Below are 20,517 nucleotides of genomic sequence, written 5' to 3' on the forward strand. Positions count from 1 at the left end.
GCGAACACAAATGAAGGCCCTAAATCCCAGGCAGGTTTTGTACTTACCTCGGTAGCTGCTGCCTCCTCCTGCTCCCCTCCCCACCCCCTTCAGTCAGTAACACCACCGCAGTCAGGCACCATCCCCTCTGCCCCGGGAGCCCAACCACCCCCCAGGGCAAGCAGAAATTACCGTTTTCGAACCACAAGGCAAAGCCTTCTCAGCAGCAGAAAAGCAATTAGAAAGTTTCCAGAGCCATGGCTTAGCATCATTCTCTTGTCTCTGAAGCCATCCCAACGATCTAATGCAGAGGTTCTCCGTCCTGTTTCCTTCCATCATACAGCCAAACAAAAAGGTTCAACATCCTTTCATCCCCCCTTCCTTTCATTCTTCCCACCTGCTAAGAGGACAAAAACAAAAAGCACGCTTTAAAGAACTCTTAAAGCAAGACAAAGAAAAACCAGGGTGGGCTTCAGAATTCCACTACTGCTCTGTCACTGAGGCTGCATTAATCACGTGAAATTCCATTATGCCTATGGCCAAGGCCTTAACTATCCTTTCTAATACATGAATGCTCCTCGTGACCCACGGCACAGAAGAACCAGTCTGAGGAGAAACACCTCGAAGTCCACGGCATTAGCTGGAGTCACACAGCTGCTGACGCAAGAGAGCAGCCTCAGACCTTCGGTGCACTCTCCTAGAAAGTGAATCCAGGAGGCAGGAACAGTTCAACTGGAAATGAACAACACGTGCAACTGAACTCAGCTGAACAACCGAGCTGTACATTCATTGTGTTTCCATTGGCTAAGGAAACATAGACACAGCACATCTGCATTAAGCACACCGTATTTAGCATTTAAACAGAGCTTCAAGTTATTAAAATAACCTACAAATACTTCTGCACATCAGTTGAGCTTTACAGAACCACAAAGCAGCAGAGCAATCTAAGGTAGCAGTACCAGAAAAACTATAGTTGGCAATGAAGCCTCCAATTATGTGCTGCATTCATTAGACTATACTCCTGCAGGTTCTTTCGTATTTAATGTTAAACACAATAACCATAGAACACATTACATAGCACTATATTTATCTCGGCATTCTTTTTAACTTCAAATAAAGTTTTATTTCTTTTCAAGCAGAAATATTTATTCAGGAGAATCCTAGCTATCAAAAAATTATACAATTGCATACAACATCAAGTTCATCAAGTTTCACAACTCTAGAGTACGTTACTTTCGAATGTGTCTGATAGCAGCGGTTAATTCCGAATTAAAACGGTAACTGAAAAGAGTAAGCGTTACATTAAGCACACACACCCGCGCCTCGCCCTCTGCATCCCCCGGCTTCGGGGCGCTTCCAGCCCGCCGCTCCCCACGCCGCCCCTCCGGCCCCTCAGCGCCGCCGGGCTCCGGCCGCCCCGGGCCGCGGCCGCCGCAGCTCCGGCCGCAGCACGGGCCGTGCCATGCGGGGCCGCTGCTAGGCTGCCGCAGCAGCCCCGCGGTGCCGGGGGCCCGGCCGTGCCCCCCGCCCGCCTCACCTGCGCCGGCCCCGCCGCCCCGCGCCCGCCGCCGCCGCGGCCCCTCCGGCCTTTGTTGTCCTCCCTCCTCCCGCTCCGCTCCTTCTGCCGTCAGGCGCCGCCGCGCGCCGCAAAGCACCGCGCTGCCGCAAAGCCGGCTGTCGTAACGCTCCTCGCCCGCCTCCTTTAAAGCGGCGGCCGTGAGGCGGGCCCGGAGCGGGGCGAGGGCGGCGAAACACGGGCAGACAACACAGTAAAACACACACAGACCTCACGGTAAAACACACACAGAGCCCGCGTAAAATACACAGACCTCACAGTAAAACAGGCACAGAGCCCGCGTAAAATACACAGACCTCACGGTAAAAGAGACACAGAGCCCGCGTAAAATACACAGACCTCACGGTAAAACACACACAGAGCCCGCGGTGAAACACGGGCAGACAACACAGTAAAACACACACGGACCTCACGGTAAAACAGACACAGAGCCCGCGGTGAAATACACAGACCTCACGGTAACAAGTGCTGAAGCCATGGCGTGGATGTGTAACTGTGTCTGCAGGGAGGGCTCAGGGCAGGGACGGGCCCTGCTCCCTGCGGCCCAGCAATGGCACAGCAGGAACGGGCAGGAGCTGGTGCCCAGCAAGTTCCACCTGAACACGAGGAGAACTTCTTCCCTGTGAGCACTGGGACAGACTGTGCAGAGAGGCTGGGCAGTCTCCCTCGCTGGAGATATTCCAGAGGCGGGGAGGTGGGAGCAGTGACCTCCTGCGGTCCCCCCACGCTGACCCGTTCCCGTGGCTCGGTGACAGCGGGGTGTGGAGGAGTGCAGAGTCCCCAGAAACAGAACACTACAAATCCTTATTTGCTTGGCAACTGATTGTTCAAATACATTCAAGCAGAAACAAATACAGCATGAGACTAAATAACACCTTGGCGGCAGCTGATAGGATGATATATAACCTCAAGTTATTCTAGTGCTAAAAAAAAAAGGTCCTTGACTTAACACAAAAACGATTTAGCAAAACCCCAAACATCAGTGTGTTATCGGCACCGTTCACATTCCTAATCCAAAACACAGCATTTACCAACCACTGAGAAGAAATTAACCCCATCCCAGCTGAAACCGGACAGTGACCAATCCCCTGATTCTGTATCATTCTGTTGTGGTTGACATTTTCTTTAAAACACTCTGCTGGTTTCCTCAAAGGTGCAGCACCAGTGTTAGATGCCTGACACCCTGTTCTGCAGAATGGTAACAAACCCAAGGATCTTGCCTCAGTGTTGCTTGGCTCTTGCACACTGGATGGAAGAACAATGGGATACCAAAAGGGGTCTCCAGGAAATCCTGTGCAGTGGCCTGGCCACCCAGCAGCTACTTGAGCAGGTGTTCCCATGGCTCAGACATGAAATAGGGAAATTACCAGGGTGCTGAATTGGGCTCTTGTAAGTAACAATCCTGAACACCTTGCAGGGAGTTTAAGGTTTCACTTAGACCTTAATTCACACACATAAAAAAAATCTGTGCAGGTTGTCAGAGACATGCACTTTTAAGTATTTTTAGAAGTCTGTTCCCTTGAAGGTGGTTTATAGTCCCAAACCCAAGGACAGCAGTTAAATGTCAATACAGTTCAGAAATCTGCTGTTTGCTTATTTTAACAGACATATTTGACCTCTCTGTACTTTCTCTGGGTGCCTTGGGAATCATTAGCTATTCCCCAAGTCAGATATACATAGTTTGAAAATAGAAAGCAATAACTGGATAACAAAAAAACCACAAACCTTCTAAGAACCCACGATTAGGCATTAGTGTGTCCCCACCCCTTGACAAAGTCTGCTGGCCAAAGAAGCATCCAGAAAGCTGTGGGCATCCCTCATGGGTCACTGGTCTGTTGATGTGGTGACACTGGCAGCTCAGTAGAGGTAACTGAGCTTTGCTCACTTTAGGATTGTATAACTTTGCACATTGCTATTTTTTCTCTTGGATCCTTGTGCTGCTAATAGTCCTTGTCTCAACAGCCCTATGTGTATTTCTAATTTCCCTGTTCTTGTCTCTCTACAGACACGGCTCTGTCTCGCAGTTCAGCAGCTCCCTTGGAAGGCTGGGCCAGAGTCATGCAGCCAATCCGTGTCACCCGGGCTGGGCGTGCTCCTCGGCTGAGGGCTGAGCCCCTCAACGACGGAGGTTAGTGACAGCAGGGGTGGGGATCTGCTTTTTGGTGCCTCTGTATCTTGATTATAACTGTAGTATTAGGCTAAGCTGGAATTCGCTTGCACCTTTGCCTAAGTGACTGCAGCCAGCAGCAAGAAGCGCTGGTGACAAAGCTCAGAGCCACAGCCAGGCTTGCCAGGGTCACTGGGGGTGTCACTGCTGTGTGCCAAGGCTGAGAGCTGCTGTGTTCTGCTCTGCTTAATAAACCAGTGCTGTTAATGAGCATTTGACAGTTTCATCAAAATTGTGTCAGTTCAAGATCTCAGAAGGTTTTTAAAACAGTGAGAATCTGTTTCTTGCTTAAGCATGTACAAATCTGATTCTGCATATACAGACTGCAGGGAATTATATAACATTTTTAAAGAGACAGAAAAAGGTTTTATTGATGTTAAATACTTGCTCTTCAGTAATAGCAATATTTCCATATGATATTCTAACACGTTTGTCACATTTTATGGGTGTCAGTAATCCATTTGAAAAAAATGAAAAAAGCAGTTCAGTAGTTTGTAATGACAATTGGTGAGCAGTTCCTGTTCCATCCACAGAGGGGGTGGTGTGATGAGTTATTTAATTCTCTAAGCAAGGAAAAGCTTTGTTTTTTCCCAGCAGAAGCTTATTGCCAAAAGATAAGGTGTTACAACCTTACCAGAACTTACAGTGGATAATTTTTGTCCACTTAATTTTCATGGAAGAATCAGTGTGGTCTTCTCATTAAAATAACCAGCATATGAATCCTAGCACCATAAAGATCTGCCAGTTATTAATTATTAACCAGCAAACTAAAAATAAATCCATAAAATAATTTCTCCTCCTCTGCTAATTTTGAAATAGACAAGTGTTCTCGTTTTTCCTGCAAAGAAGGCAGTCACAGTGATTACAGTAACCTTTTTTAAAGAATATTTATTACTTGTGTACATTAGTGCCTCTGGTAGTGCCTCTCAGCCCCTGGCATTTTTTAGGGTGCTGTTTCTTTGTTTCAGAGTTGGATGAGAGGCTCTCAGCTTCCTCTGAAATCTCATAAATTCTGCTGTGTTTTACAAGTATTTCAAGAGGAGAAATATTAAAAATACTCAGTGTACCTTTGACATAATCTGTGTAGTCATACTAACCTCAAAAATTTGCTTGAGGTGTTGAAGTAAAATGTCCTTTATCCCAAACTTGTGAATGATGTATAATTTGTTTTAATTACTGGGAACATACTACAATAGTGTGTGGTTTATTTTCTGCAACTGATCTGATAATAAAAACATTCTTGAGTAATGACAGAACTGCAAACGCTATTAACCCAGTTTTTAAAATACCTTATTTAGTTTTCTCTTCATAGTTGTGTGATAGTTTGTCTCTATTTACTTCTGCTGAACATCGACCTGAAAATATAGTTATTTTGCTGAATGCCTGACAAGAAAGTAGAATAGTTCTGCTCACCCTTTTTAGTTAAAGTTATCTGAGTTATGGACAGACTGCTTCTAGGGCAATATTTATAGAAAAGCATCCATGCTCCTAGTTACAGTCCGAGCCTTCCAAAGCCTTTGGGAGAGGAGTGTTTCCAGTTTAGACAAATCCTTTCAGAACCACACTGTGCTCCAGGCCTGGTGTTACATCAGAGGTGAACGAAACTGGCACTGGGCTGCTGCACGTGGGTGCCACCAGCAGCAGTTCGGGGTGTGAGGTGACACTCGGTGACACTGGGTGACACTGGGTGACACATGGCCCTGCCTGTGCGGGCTGCGCCGATACACGTGTGATAATCTGTGTTTTTGTTTTGGCTCCGGAAACAAATGCCAAACAAAACCCACTGTTTGTGTGCGCGGTTGGCAGGAACACACCCGGGGCGCTTGAGAAAGCCTCGGCACGGCTCGGGTCCCTTCCTGCGGATCCTGCCTGTCCGGGCACGGCCAGCCCACGGCTCCCTGGGCTGCAGCGAGCTCTGCCCCATCGTCTGCGGGAGCTCAAGGCCCCTGCGGATGCCAGCCGCTGGTTTTCTGGCAGGATGACATCACGGAGATGGAGATGAGTGGAAGCGTCTAATATTTCATAGATGCGACAGTGAAACCTGTCCTTGGCTGGGAACAGGGCACTTCGGTCTGAAGATGCGGGGCTGGTGTTAAAAATAGATACGGGCGCTGTCTCGCTGCTTGCTTTTGCAGCAGGGGGCTTTTGAATTGAGGAAAAAAGGAATTAATGGAAAGAGTTTCCTCTTTTAGATAATCTTAAGGTCAATCACGCCTTTAAAATTATGGCATGTGCTGGTTTACACGCTTAACACCTCAGAACATGCGGAACCTCGTGCGGGTGACTGTAGGTCATTGAACATGGACGGGGTCGGGGGGTTAGCGAGGCTGACGAGGGCCGGGAACAAGAATTCGAACGGGAACTGGAATAGGAACGGGAATGGGAATAGGGATGGGGATGGAGACCGGGGCCGGCCACGGCCGCCGCCCCCCGGCGCCTTTTGAAAGTCACCAAAGTTTCCGAAGCGCGTTCCGGCGGCGCTGATTGGCGGAGCGCCCCGCGGCACGTGACCGCCAGCCAATGGGGAGGCGGCGCCGGCCGGGCCGGGAGCGGCGGTGCGGGAGCGGCGGGAGTGCGGTGAGAGCCCGGGGAGAGCCCGGCACGGCGGGACCGGGACCGGGGGACACGGGACACGGGACACGGCACAAGGGACCTTGCCCGCCTGCGGCCCCGCGCGGGCCTGAACCTCCCCCTGCTTCTGGAGTTGCTGGTGCGGGCGCTGGTGGGGCGGGGAGCGGAGCGTGGGAGCCGTGCCCGCTGATTTAGCCCCCGCCCGGCTTCGTGCTCCGCATGGGAATGGGATCCGGGAGCGCTGCCTCGCTGACCTTTTGGCTTGCAGCTGGAACCATCAAGGTCAGGCGTTTCAGCAGAGAAAAGTGTGGAGTTTCCTTAGGATTCACTGGAAAGTTGGAAGTATCGGAGCTGGACTGGTTTCTGAGAAGAGGAGGGTTTTGCTGAATTCAGCCTTTTGCTAGAGAAGCCCCGGAGAAGCTGCTAACTCTTTTCAGTGCTGGCTGTGGGATTCTGTAGTAATCCTGGTGCTCCCGTGACCTCTCCCTTTTCTTTCTCTTTTGTGGTGATTTTCTTTTGTATGGCTTAAACAAAAGAAAACAGGCCCTTGTGTTTCAGGAAGACCCTTTCAAGGGGAATATTTTAAGCAAATCTGTTTTTCATAGGATGGGAAAACTCCTTTTCGGGAGCAAAGAGGTGGTTTGTTTACGTTTAGGAAAAAAGTCTAATAGGAGTTTCATATCTCTGTCATAGATAATTCAGTCGTATTTGTGGTTCTGTTTTACTTTTTTGTTGCAATGTGAATTTCTTTGACTTGGACCATTAGGCATTGCTACAAAGGTAGGCCAACATTGTTCGACGAGCTAAATGTTCTTTTGCGAAGAAAAAAGTTTCGTAGCAGGGTTCTTTTGAGTCCTTTGTTCTAGGACTGAAACAATCTAAGCTGGGGCCCTCATGAGTTTGATTCCGAGTTTGAAGTTCCTTCAATAATTTTGTGCGTTGATTTTTTTGACACTTGCTTTTTCCTTAGGAATTCTGCAAGTCCGCTCTCACTGGTATGAAATTGTTTTCCGCAGCATTTCTGCTGGCGTGTTTTTCTCATTGCAAAATCGCAGTCCCCACCCATGATCGCTTCCTCTTCCTGCATGCTGTGGGGGTTTGCAGTGCCCTGACCAGCACGCAGGAAGCCTGGCCAGATCCAGATGTCTCTTCTGGCGTCCTGTCTGTGAAAACAAGCAAGGTGCAGCCCGTGTGTGCCTGCTACAGACTCTGCCTTTCTCTCCTCGTTTTTTACACTTTTCCCAGTGTTTTAAAAAAGCATTGCTAAAACCTCCTTCACCCCCCTTTTGCTCTCCGTGCTTTTGTAGTGAGCCAGACAATGAGGAGTTACTGATTAATTTCTCTTCAGGCATTTTGCATGTTTTCTCCAAGTTGTTAAAAATCAAGGGGAGAGAACCAGTCATAGCCCTAGCCTTTCTATAGGCAGTTTAACAAGACTTATGTGGTTTTTATTTGCACTCTTCTTAGACAAATTTCAGAAAAACGTTTTAAAAAGCTTTAATACTTTGTCTCAAACTTGGAATTTTTCAGTTTAAGTTTGTATTTTTCATCTTTAGTTAGTTTGAAAATCACAGTTTGAGCTAAGACGTATTGCAGAGAAGGGAACTAATTGGTTTTCTTTGAATGTTGCAGCAAAAAACATGTGCCTGTGGCACTGGAGAGTAGCCACGTCTGTGGAATAAGTACAGGTCCACTGTCCTTTCACGTATTTGCAGCTGAACAATTAATTTTAAATTACAATTTAAATTATAAATTTTAAATATATTTTAAATATATTTAAATTATAATTTAAAATTATAATTACTATTTAGTAATGGTAACCATGAAGCAGAGTGAGATCCTCCTAATGGATGATGTCCTCAGTGGGCCCATAATCTCATGTTCACAAAGACACAGCTGGCACTGAAAGGTGCAGCACAAAGGTGCACAGGGTCCACAGGGTTCCCTGAAAACCTTATGGATTGTATAGATCAGTTAAAGTTCTTCTCTGTGTGGCCCTACAATCTCAAAAAATGCCAATTACTCTACAGTCTTTTAGTTCTTCCAAAGTTCAATATGAAAACACAGGAGCCAGATCTGAGCATATTCAAGATTTTGAAGCTGATGGAAGCTGTCTTTGGTTCCAAAGTGTTGTTTGAAAGCTTTTCAGCGCAAGATGTCTTGCAGTTCATCTTTATCTTTCCTGAATTATTTTTGTTGACTGTCCAGGCACAGATACAGGATTTATTATAATGCTTGTGTGAGAAAAAAATCCTTTCTTCTTTTTTTCTTTTTTTCTTCTCAAGTGTGCCGCAAGGATCGGTGTGTGTGTACTCAGTGCCTTGAGCAGAAGGACATGCTTATTAACATTAAAGCACTTTCAGTTCACTTAAAAATAACAGAGTAGATGTGACATAAACTATCCTAGGTCAAGAATGTTAATTATGCTTGGTCATGATTTTCTTTTTAATGGGCAAGGGTACTATCTGGAAAATCACTGTGTACTCACACTCCTTTTCTTCTTTTTTGCCCAATGTGTTCTTCAGCCTTTAGTCTTTATGCTGGAAATGTGTCAGTGCATTATACAGTGCTTTTATTTGTTTGAAGGAACACATGGAGCTTTGTCTAATCAACATTTTGTGTCAATTTCAATTATAAAAACTAAGACTTAGTAACTTTTCTTCTCACCTTCCAACTTCTCTTTTAAATAACAATGTAATTTGTGTGTGTAGCTGGTACTGTGCATGAGGTATGCAGGCCCAGCCCCACTCAGCTGTGATGCTGCTTACTCCTTGCTCAGTAATCTGATAATTACTTGGGCTGTGAAGAGGAATTGGGCTTTGTGGCATTGCTTGGGTACGTAAGAATTGAGCTTTAGATTGCCAGACTACTTCGAGTACTTTGTCTGTAGCAGAGGTAAGGACTACTTGGGTTTGTCTCAGTAGAGTTACTAAATAGGTGGCTGTTACTCACTCTTATTTATACCAGGTGATTTTTTGGAGAGGAAAGTTTTGGCACAGGTTAAAGATATTTTCTTCCGTAGAGTTCAATAGATGTGCAGTGTATGTGCATTTTCTTTAGCTAAGACATGCTGCTCAGAGGGTCTACTCTGGTATTTTATGAGTGTCATAAATAAGAGTAGAAGACAGGGCTGACATCTAAGTGATCTTTGAATCAGCCATCCCTTCTTTTGTTCCATCAGAATTACCTCTAGGAAACGTTTTGCTCAGCAGAACTGGAGTTGAAACTTGATAGAACTGTGTTTCTTCAGTCATTAGATTTCGGTGATGCAGTTTTCTGACAATTGCCACTGGCATGAATTGTTCATTTCCACCTCTATTTGGTATTCTTGATGTTATTTGTTTTCTTATTTGGTATCAATTAGGTTAAATTGATCATGTCTGAGTGGAATCTTTGCGTCACCCAGGGCTGGACATGGGCAGATTATGCAGAACACTAGGTTTGATGTTTCTCCATTGTCAAGACTAACTCGTATGAAATGATACTTGCTGCTGACCCGTTCAACAGAGTGTGTCATGCACATCACAGGGCATTTATTTTATTTAATTATGGTGTTTAGATACTTGAGTCCTCAAGTGGGAGTGACCAGCTTGATGTTCTTGATTCCCCTGTGGCTCTTTCATGTGTCATTCCCATTTGGGACTGTGTCCTGTGACCGGGTTTGTGCTGGCACAGGGACAGCTGGATTATCTGGATTGCTGCAATCCTAACTGCATACCTAACCCACCCACTGGTATCCTGCTAAAACCTCTGAGGAGCTTTTACCCTCCTTTCTCCCATATCTGAGGTATCTAGATATATTGTAGCCATAAGTGGATTTTGATATTTCAGGTTTAAGGTTGGGTAGCTTTGTCTGTGTTGACATAGGAAGAAATTTTTCACGTGTCCAGCAGTTACATCCATAAAAAGCTTACGTGTTCCTTTAAATGTTAACTCAGGAAATCAGTATCTTGAGTACCTAATCTCTGTCTCTTTGAAGTTTCTCTTTAATTTCATGATAGGTGTCTTTAGGGTTGTTGAATTGCAGTGTGTTTGGAGCTGAAGTTGTGCGTGGGATGTCTTCTTTCCCTTGTGTTCTCTGTGCACTGGCACAGCTGCAGCTCAGGTTTGGGCTTTTGTGTAGTCAGAGGTGCTGAAGGTTCTTGCTGCCGGGAATGTGGTGTAAGCCTGCAGCAGCTTTGGGAGAACTGGGGAAAGTGATTTAGCAGGGATTCTTTCACATTTCTGTCTGACAGAGTCCTATCAAGGCTGTCCTTTAGTTTGGTCTCCAGGTGAGCAGTGACTGTGGGAGGAGGGGTGTTCTGTTCTGCAGCAGGGAGGATGAGGCTGCTCACTGCCTTCATTCTTATGCTTGACCCTTTTATTTTTCAGGGGGGAAAATGAAACAGTAGTTTTAGACTTTGAGGACTCATTATGGAAGACTCAGAAGGACATCACTTCAGCTCAGTGGAAGAGGAAACCAGATATTGGAAGGAGTTGGCTATGAAATACAAGCAGTGGTAAGGCAGTGGCTTCATGCGTCCAGGTGGTTGGATGAGGTGCATAACACTTCATGCAAAGACACAGATCTTTCATTGCTGCATGTTTAGCTTGCTGGAGGACTGTTTAAATAGAATTGTTCAAGAATATAAAATATTTCATCTTTCTCTCTGTTCCTCACTTTCTGTTGCTAATCGATAATGGCTTTGTTTGTAAAAGAATTGAATAGTGGTATAAATGTGCAATGGCAGTGGACAATTGACAAACTAAAGAGATGCCACCTATCCTCAACACCTACAGAGTGAAGACAGACTCTGGGGTTTTTCTGTTTATTTGGACTTTGTTTTACTTGTTTACCAGTTTGCTATGGGGTAACTTCCCATGCATGGCAGGGAAATATTTGCATATGTTTCTCTCTTCCTATTGAATACATGTATTGGAGAAGGACATATAGCTTTTTATGTTCAAGAGCAGTGTTGTTTTTACCTTGAGCGTACAATAGATGGGGTTTTTTTGTTGCTCATTATGATGAGTTCTGTTGCTGGGATTTCTCTCTAGTGCTGAGAGTACACAGGAGGAATTGCGTGAATTCCAGGAGGGAAGCCGAGAGTATGAGGCTGAGCTGGAGACTCAGCTGCAGCAAACAGAGTCCAGGAACAGAGACCTCCTGTCGGAAAACAACCGCCTGCGGATGGAGCTGGAGTCCGTGAAGGTGAGAGCTGTGGTGCACCTTGTGTGCCCATCCTCAGGGCAGGGGTGAATGGGGCAGTGTTTGCAGACTCTGCCCTGGGTGTCACCTCAGCACTACAGAAAAAATGACCAGAAGACTACAGAAGGAAAAGTCTTGAAAAGTAAAGAAATGCCAGCCTGTTGTGTGCTCAGTGTTCCTTGGTAGTGTTCCTGGAGCCCCGTTCACAGGTTGTGGCTGTGTGTCAGGATAGATTTCAGATGGGAGAAATTTGTCCACAGTGGAGTGGAGACTAAGTGCGAAGACAAGAGAGCTGCTGTTCTATTCCTTCTTCCATCTATTTAGTGCTTTTGTTCATAGCTTTCTTGCTGTCTGCATCATGCAGTCACAGATAATATTGCAGAACAAAGTACAAACACTGCAGCTGTGTTTTCAAATTATGTAAGGAAACTCAGTTTTAAACCCTTTTTACATAGTTGTGTATTTATTATCTGACATTTCAGATAAGCTGGGAAGGAGCAGCTGGTGGGTAACACAGAATTGAGAGTCATGAAACAGTTTCAGTCATGGCTTTGTTATTGAATCTGTCTGTCCTTAGGGAAAAATGAGTTATTCTCTTTGCTCTTGGTTAGCATTTTGTGAAACTAAGAACCAGCAGAAAGGCATTAACTTCCAGAACTATAAAACATAAAGGATATGTTATTGAGATGGGGCTTCTTAACAGTGGCTTAAGAAACAGTGAAGGTATCTAGAGTATGAAGAATGATGAGTGCCTAATTTCAGCCTCTCAGAGATGGTGCTGTGCTGATTGACAGGTTCAGGAAATACTGGTAAGTTCTCTTTAAGTTTAGAAAAAAATTGTCACTGAAATTTGTATGACTTTTTGAAGTTTTGATTTAGGCCTTTTGTTTACAGATGAGTTACAGTCACCCGATAAATCCTGCACTGTGTTTTGTAGGGCTAGCTCAATCTCTGTGGAAGCAGGGATTAATGTAATTACACTTCCTCTGTTCAATTGGATGCAATAATGAGCTAACAGGAGTGAAGGTATTTGTGTAAGTGATTAATCACTGGATGAATCCAGATAAGCAATGTCTTTTGTTTAAACTGTTGTCTAAAGTACTCTCTTAAGGAAAACTCTCCTGTTCCAGGCAGATGTTCTGTCCCTCTAGCACCATCTTAGGCATTTCCTCCACTCCCTGCTTTCTGATAGCAAGACCTTCAAGTCTTGTTTCATTGTATTTATGTTGCTTTAATCCTTGTTGTTCTTGTTGTAGCACCTTAGATATTGTGTATAAAATATTAGACGTTGTGCATGTTGTATGGAGTCTTGGTCTGCTGTTCCAGATAGCCACATAAACCCATGAAGCTGATGGGTTTGGGGAGAAGGCCAAAGTTTTAAAAATAAAACCCATAGCTCATTTAATTGAGGAGTGTATAGACTACTTTATTTCTCTAGAATAGCTGGGATGAGAGGAAGAGCCAGTGAACCAGGCTAAACAGTGAAGAATGATAATAGTAGGAAGCAATACAGAGCCTCCAAAATGAAGGGTAGCCATATTTTAGAAAATCTGAAATTAATCTTCACAGTAGATAACTTTCTTAAAATATATTCTGCCTGAAATAAACCATTCAACAATTGGCTATTCATGCAGCCTGAAAACTGCAGTAACAGCCTGCAGTGAAGGAACAGAGCCACCATTGAGGGCCAGATCAGCTGATAGTTTATTACAATTGGCTAAAAACAAAGACTCAGACCTTGCAGTTCTGGTCTTTTATCTGAATCAATTCAAGAGCAAAGCATTTATCTCATGAAGCTATTGAGCAGCAGTGTTAACTGAGCCCATCAGGGATTGGGATCTGCATCTAGGTCAATGCCAGTGAACTTTGCCAGGCCCACACAGCTTGTGGCAAGAGCTGACCAGCCCAGGGTGTGTGCCTGCTCCCCCTCGAAAATCAGAGCTCACACTACCTATAAACTGATGGGAATACTGCTTTGGAGGGTTAGTTTAGAGAGTCCTGAGAAACTAATTGAAAGTAATCTGCCTCTTGCAGCTCAGAGGCTCTTAACTGTGTTTCAGAGGTTTGAAATTACAGCAGTGTCACCATACTGCAGTCAAATGAGGATTTCTTAGTTCAGGATGGATATCTCTTTCCCTCCTCCTTGTCTATGCATTTTATTAGCTAAAACAGCTGTGTTCACATAATCATTCACACTAGGCTACTTGCCATGGTTTTCAAATTCCAGTGCATGGATTTGTTTCCAGTGACTTCAGTGTTTTGTAGTTGAATTCTGTCCGGAGAGCAGTTCAGGAATGTTGCTTACACGGCAATCTTGGAGTTTCCAAGAACCCTCCGGCATGTTGAAGTGGTGTGGTAGCAAGGTGGTTGAGTATAAAGAATTGTAACAGTGTGCTGTGGAGCTTTCCTGTCACGTGAGAAAACTTTCCCTGTCATATACTGTGGAGCTAACTCCACATTTAGTGCCTGTGCAGGAGAGAGAGAAATAATGTGGAAGCTGAGTCTTCCTCCTTGCCTATACCTAAATGTTCCCTTGTATATGTGATGTAGAGGGAGACAGAGTTTGGTTTAGGTTCCCATCCAAAGTTTAACTGCACCTGAAATGCTCTGTCATCTTGAATTCTGGACCTGCCTTGGGCTAATTGAACCACATGGGCACTGCAGAATCTTGCTGATTCCACAGCAGAATGTAACAGGGTTACACTTGGAATTTTTTTATATTCTTGTTACTTTGGCTCCTAAATACTGCCTGACTTCATATTAGGGTTCAAAGTAAGTGGCTTCTCCTGTGTTCTGCTTTGTGTATTGCTAAGAAACTGCTGAGTCAGGCTGTCTGGGAGAGGCAAGGAATGGCCCTGTGCTGTGAGTGTTGGGAACTGTTCCCCAGCACTTTTGTTTGATAAGGAGTGACAGAAAGAGCTCTTGTCTGCTGGCAGCCCAGAAGTATGTGAGCAATTGAATTTGTTGGCGTTTTACCATGTGGTAAAGTGATGTTTCTCATAAAACTTGAGAGCATCTGTCTCTGCCTTTCAAGGGGCTCAGGCAATGTTGCAAAAAGAGAACATGTGTTGCTAAGTACCTGATGTGCTGTTTGATTTGCCTTTGAGCAGGAAAAGATTGAAATGCAGCATTCGGAAGGATACAGGCAAATCTCTGCGCTGGAAGATGACTTGACACAGACAAGAGCTATTAAAGAGCAGCTTCAGAAATACATTCGAGAACTTGAGCAAGAAAATGATGATTTGGAAAGAGCAAAAAGGTGATCTGCTTTCTGTGGGGTTTTTTTCCACCTCTATTCTGTCCTGCAAGCATGGTGGCTCTGAGCTGTTTGTGACACTACTTGTAAGCATTGCCATTCTGAACTATCACTTGTCTGATGATTCTGTTGAAGAGATTCGTTGCAGATGGGCAATGTGATCATTTTCTTTTTACCTCTTCCACTCCCCTGATTGCACTCTTTCATATCTTACAGGTTAAAATAAAATAATAATAAAACAAAGCAAACCAAACAAAAATGCAACAGTGTCCATTTTATTGTGAGAAAGGGGGTCTTCCATGTGCTTGAAGGATCTGGTAGTGACACCTAATGCACTCTTTTTCAGAGCCACTATAATGTCCCTGGAGGATTTTGAACAGCGTTTAAACCAGGCTATTGAAAGAAATGCTTTTCTGGAGAGTGAGCTGGATGAGAAAGAAAACCTTCTGGAGTCTGTGCAGCGCCTGAAAGATGAAGCTAGAGGTTAGACAGAAGTTATTTGTAGCTTTTCCTTTCTCTCCTGCTGCTTTGTAGCTGTTCAGTCCTCTCCATATGCCTTAGAGCTGAGGTTTTAACTTGGCTTCTTTCAAACCTGCTATCTGAAATGCAGAAACAAGGAAGGAAACTTAAGAATGTTCTGTCCCCACTCCTTGAACTCCTGACATTGTTCCAGAGCACTCTCAGAAACAAAAGTCTTTTCCAGCCTCCTTCTAATCAGAGCTTCAGGGAGTTGAGCCAGTCCAGCATGTGCTGGTGTGGCTTCCCATGAAGGTCAGCTTTAATACACATTAACCTCATTGTTTCCTGGCCTGTGGGAAGTGGAGTCAGTGAAGCACTAATGAGGCAGTGAAACAGGAGGGCTGTGACTGGGTTCTGGTTGTCTTGGAATGCACTGGCCTTTTGCTGTCTGTCAGCAAGGCTGGGTGAGAAGAGAGAGACTCTGGAGCTGGATAAATGTCTGTTTTCAGATCTTTGATTCTGTGCCCCTGAGTGGTATCCATAAGCTCCAGCCAGGCTGTGGGACAGAAGTGCTCTATCCCTTGGCTAGATAATGATGTGGCTTCTATCTGGCCTCAGCTCAAGTTTCCTTCATGTGGAAACCAGGATAGAAAAAGGTACAACAGGTAGGATCTCGACCTGGCAGGGAGCCAGAATTTTGCCAAGGTGTGCTAAGTTGCCAAGCCTTGCACTTGATGTGCCTTTGCTCACCAGCCTGAAACATTTGGAAAGGAGTTAATTCCCTCTGTGAAGGGGAGCTTCTTGAAAGGGTTTGAAAATGAAAGCCAGGTAATAGCAACTGAACTAACACTACTAAAACATCTTGAGCCACAATCATAGAAAGACCTTTAGTTATCTGGAGTTTGAAGATGTGCCTGGAGTAATCGTTTACATGGATGAGTGACTTCAGTTCCATGAGGAGAAAAACTTTTTGAGCCAAAGATGACCTCCTGTTTTTATCTTTGTGGCTGCATACTCCAGCACTTGCTTTGTGTTGCTTCCTTCATAGATCTACGACAAGAGCTTGCAGTGCAGCAGAAACAGGAGAAGCCCAAAACACCAATGAGAGCTCCCCTGGAAGCAGAAAGAACAGACACTGCAGTTCAGGCCTCCTTATCAGTGCCCTCGACACCCGCAGTGCGCCGGACACCCATCAGCATAGCCACCCCTGGGACGTTCAGGAGAGGTGACTGCAGGGAACCAGCTCACAAATACCACTTGATGCTCTTGTTTTTGCTGCAGTTTGCTCTCTTCTTTTCATTCCTCCTTTAGCCACAGAATCGAGTGTGTAGTGTAGTGTCACCTAAATCAAATCTCCATATTCATAGGCTGGGATTTTTTTGATTATTCATAGTCTGTTCATTTCCAATTGACTTAAACTATTGGATAATAATGAGGGATAAAATGAGCTTTTGGGACTTTCTGTTAGTTCACAACTGTCCCAGAGATGTTAGTCGAATTTAGGGGAAAGGTTTTAAAAACCTGTGTAATCTGTAATCGTGTTCCTTGAATCATCTTCTCTAAGACAGTAGGGTCAATTTTATTTTTTTTTTTTCTCTCTGTGAGTAACATACCTTTCTTTAACCTGCCCTGCAGGTCTTGAGGACAGTTATGGTGCAACCCCTCTCACACCAGCTGCAAGAATATCTGCACTTAACATTGTGGGAGACTTGCTGCGAAAAGTGGGGGTGAGTGATTACCTGCCAGGCAATGCTTTTGGAAAGCTGGAGCTCTTGGAAACTGCAGCCAGCACCACTTGTGCTGCTGTTCAGGAGACTGCAGAGAGTCTCTTGCCCACAGGTTAGCTAAGTGTGGCCTTGGGATTGGTCTGGACTTCAAACGTTTCTGACCAACCTCCAAATAAAAATGGACCATGCTTGTTTTTCTAAGTTCTATTCCAGATGGGGATAAGATCTCCCTGTATGAATTTCTGGAACTGCATATGCAGAAGAAATAAGTCTTCATGAGTAAATTGAGAAGGGATCTGTTCCCATGAAAGGCAGAGAAGTTAGCAGGCTGGTACCTGCTGTCCAAAAGGCTTCTGGTGAAGTTTGCCGTAAGAGTCCAGTGGTCTTTTGAGTAAGACCTGATGTCCTGCTAAGCTGTAGTTTGGTATTTAAGGTAGTGCTGATGCTGGGAAAGTTACCCCATTATTTGTGTTTCATTCCTTATGCCTCAGTGCTGTATTGTTACAAGCATTTGTATGAGACCTTGATGGGCTGAGCTGCAGAACTGATACAGCCAGAAAGCAACTCAATAAAGGTGATCTAAGATGGGAGCATGTGATAGAGAGTAAGATATCTGTAGCTTATTCTCTCTGGTGTACACCAAATACATGTCTAGGGAAGCTGATAGCTCATATGAATGTTTAGTAATTGAAAAATTTATACCTGTAAGAAAGATGTGAAAATCTCTGAGGAAAGTGAAGATTTTGTGTTCCTGCTGGTGAAGAGCATCAGCTCCCTAGAGAAAGAGGTTCATCTTTAGAGATGACTGTCTTCATCTCTTCACAAATTCAGAACTCATGAGGCACTGGGGTCTAGCAGGTTCCTCTACTGGACAACTCACCCCTAAAGAAAGAAAAATACCCCAAACCCACACACCTCAGTGCCATTTTGGTGTGCCATGATGCCAGCTTCTGAAAGAGAACAGTCAATCTGACACCTCGTCTGTTTACTTCAGGCTTTGGAGTCCAAGCTTGCATCCTGCCGAAACTTTGTGTATGACCAGTCTCCAAACAGACCTTCAGTGTCCATGTACATGAACAGAGATGTCCTTGAAACACGCCTGAGTCCTCATCAGCCTCTGTGTGATACAGGGTGAGTGCTGGGCTCTGCTGGGGTCCAGTGACAGCTGTTGGTGTTGGAACTTAGGGACTGGGATTTAGTATATAAGTCTTTGTTTTGGTAGAGACAGATTTGTTCTCAAAGTATGTGAAACTCAGTTATTCAGGATTATGGTTTGAATGTTTCAGGTCAGTTTAAAATTTGGAGTCACTAGCTGCTGAAATTGGAAGAATAGCTGTAATCAAGTTTTGAATACCTCAAATCTGAAGCAAGTGCAAGATGTGTTTTGTTATAAATCAGTGCTTAAATGGGACAAAGTGCAATAGTTCTTGCTTATTGGTTCAATTTGTTTTATGCTTTATGTTCTTGTACAAGTGATGTCTCAGGAATGTTATGGTGTGTAGGAGACTTCCCTTACCATAGTTAAGATTCTCACTTATGGGAGAACTGGAATAAAAGGTGAATAGTGGGTCCACTGAGAATGCTTTACAGTTGCTAAGATGTGTTTTAAAGTAGCAGTTGACAGGAATTTATCCAACTCAAAGTACACATTTCTTTGAATGTTTGAACTGGTTTTCTTTTTTAATGAAATGAAGAAAAATCAGCAAGGTTATTACAAATTGCCATTCAGTGTCTGCTTAAACTCTGACGATCCTGTACTGCGCAATTTTTAGGCTCTGTGTAAATTAAGTGCCTATGGTACACTTTGTTTCAGACTTAATTATTTAGCCATACCCTTGTGCTGGTTTGTCCTGGTACCCAGTGCCCCAGTGGTGTTGTTTAGAACAAATGTGCCACATTGTACTTGTTCCCCTAGCCTGGGGAGAAACCTCATGAAAGCTCCTGCAAGAAAGCCTCAGGGCCCATGCATTTACATATTCCTGCAGCTGCTTATCTATCTGCTGCTGCAATGCTAAACTGAAATTCCAACACCTGTAGAAGATAGTGTTCATTACTCAAAGGGAAATGCAGCCCTGTGTTACAGTGAAACTCAGCCCAGCTAAGGATGGGTTCATGCAGTGCTCAGAGTGCTGTTTTCTCATCTCAGCTGAGTGGCTTGTTCTGGAAGTGAGCAGTTACTGTGAGCATGGATACACTGAGGGAGAAATGCCCTGACTTCAGTTTTGCATTTGCAGGTTGGTGAAACGCCTGGAGTTTGGAGCACGGCCTTCACACATTCCGGGACCCGTGAGCCATCCCTCACAAAGTGTTGTCAAGATGCTGCTCTGAAAAGCCTGGCTGGCTTTGGGAACAAGAAGAAATGTGTATTTCAAACTTAAGTTTTAAAGAGAATATCAGTGAGCAAGCAGACAGCAATGTCAGGGTAGGTGAGAACTGAGCAAGAAGTCACAACTGGCAGTGGCTTCCAGTGTGGCCTCTGGGCAAGTGCTGTGGGTGACAAAGCAATGCTGACTGTGGCAGTGCAGGACTGGGAATTGCTTCCTGCATCAGCTGCTGTAAATAGCTCCTTGAAGGTGGCTTCTTTTGACACTGCCAAAGCCATTGTCCTTCTGCCTACAACACAGCAATATTCACTGTGCAGCTCCTCAGGCTTTGGCTTTCAGTGTTAATACACCACCAGTTCTGGCTGGAGCTCTCTTTTCTGCCATGGGTGTTGTGTGCTGCAGTCACCCAAATTAAAGGAGTCTTTTTATGTGGAGAAAGGTGTATTTTTGCAGGGAAGCTGCTCATCTCCTTGTGGGATGTTTACTGACCAGAATGTTGCTGCACAAAAACCTGCCTCTGTAGTGGAAGATGTTTCTGTAAGCAATGATTTCTCATTCAGAACAGGTCATGGTTAAAGGTGAGACATGTCTAGTGCTGAGAGTGCTCAGGAGATTCCAGAGCTAATAGCATGAACACTTTTTTTTTTTTTTTTTTTTAAACCCTATTATGGCTTATAAAGCCTGATGGTTGTAGGAGGCCAAACCTGGTCAAGTTTCTCGTTCTAACATCTTGATAGGTGGGTTTTACTGCTTTACAGACCTCCCTTCACTAAGGTGCCTTGGGTGTTAGTTATTTTTTTATTGCTTTATATTTCTATATGACTGTATCAGCTGTTACTAATGTAGAAATGCTTTTTTTAACCTGAAAAGCCCTTTATGCTAAAGACATGTATGTGAGTAGAGAATTATTTTTAAATAATATTTCCCCCTGTAGAATATTCCTGCATTTGTTTTTTAAATGGAGTAGGTTCATTTCCAGTGTTAATGTATTTTATGGAAAACTGTAGTTGCAAAACTAATCATGACTAAACAATTTTAATGGTGTGGGTTTTTTTGTTTTGTTTTGTTGGTTTTTTTTTTTTTTAAGGAAGCGCTGTGAAAACAGTACCGAGGCATCTGTTTCTCTAGAATATGTAAACCACAGATGATTTCCATTTCTCAGTCCACCTATGAAGTTGGTTTAAATGGGGAGCAGAATAAAGCTTATTTTGAATGCGAGTTGTTGATGCATTTTGAGTTTTTTTGCAAGTTGTCACTGTGGTTTATGCAT

The 20,517-nt window shown here is 44.3% G+C and overlaps 2 protein-coding genes across 10 annotated transcripts in view; one reads left to right on the forward strand and one right to left on the reverse strand.

The window, feature by feature from the left end:
• MARF1 (meiosis regulator and mRNA stability factor 1) overlaps positions 1-2,250 on the reverse strand; it is a 50,988-nt gene extending 48,738 nt beyond the window's left edge. For 2 of the 7 annotated variants that reach the window (XM_063414667.1, XM_063414668.1), the window contains exons 1-2: positions 1,517-1,999; positions 172-379 (exon numbers count right to left, since the gene is read on the reverse strand). In XM_063414667.1, the coding sequence (XP_063270737.1) occupies positions 172-318 (147 nt within the window). In that variant the 5' untranslated portion in view covers positions 319-379; positions 1,517-1,999. The other 5 variants (XM_063414666.1, XM_063414665.1, XM_063414664.1 and 2 more) reach the window with 5 other exon arrangements.
• A 3,971-nt stretch (positions 2,251-6,221) lies between these two features.
• Positions 6,222-20,465, forward strand: NDE1 (nudE neurodevelopment protein 1). 3 transcript variants are annotated; one of them, XM_063414176.1, is made up of 9 exons: positions 6,222-6,299; positions 10,665-10,792; positions 11,331-11,484; positions 14,592-14,740; positions 15,084-15,220; positions 16,245-16,421; positions 16,832-16,923; positions 17,918-18,054; positions 19,158-20,465. In XM_063414176.1, the coding sequence occupies exons 2-9, from the start codon at positions 10,707-10,709 to the stop codon at positions 19,249-19,251; spliced, it is 1,026 nt and encodes a 341-aa protein (XP_063270246.1). In that variant the 5' UTR covers positions 6,222-6,299; positions 10,665-10,706; the 3' UTR covers positions 19,252-20,465. The 3 variants fall into 3 exon arrangements, with proteins under 3 accessions (XP_063270246.1, XP_063270244.1, XP_063270243.1); XM_063414174.1 differs by having other exon boundaries at positions 6,289-6,432; XM_063414173.1 differs by lacking the exon at positions 6,222-6,299 and adding an exon at positions 6,306-6,575.
• Positions 20,466-20,517: the final 52 nt, after the last annotated feature.

This window comes from Prinia subflava, chromosome 17 (assembly GCF_021018805.1).
Source record: "Prinia subflava isolate CZ2003 ecotype Zambia chromosome 17, Cam_Psub_1.2, whole genome shotgun sequence".
In the NCBI taxonomy this organism is placed as follows: Eukaryota; Metazoa; Chordata; class Aves; order Passeriformes; family Cisticolidae; genus Prinia; species Prinia subflava.

Excerpts from the sequence above, each read along its gene's own strand:
- NDE1 (XM_063414176.1), top strand. The coding sequence starts at position 10,707 with ATGGAAGACTCAGAAGGACATCACTTCAGCTCAGTGGAAGAGGAAACC. Across the intron at positions 10,793-11,330 it reads GCTATGAAATACAAGCAGTG|TGCTGAGAGTACACAGGAGG; the intron begins GTAAGGCAGTGG and ends ATTTCTCTCTAG. Across the intron at positions 15,221-16,244 it reads CCTGAAAGATGAAGCTAGAG|ATCTACGACAAGAGCTTGCA; the intron begins GTTAGACAGAAG and ends CTTCCTTCATAG.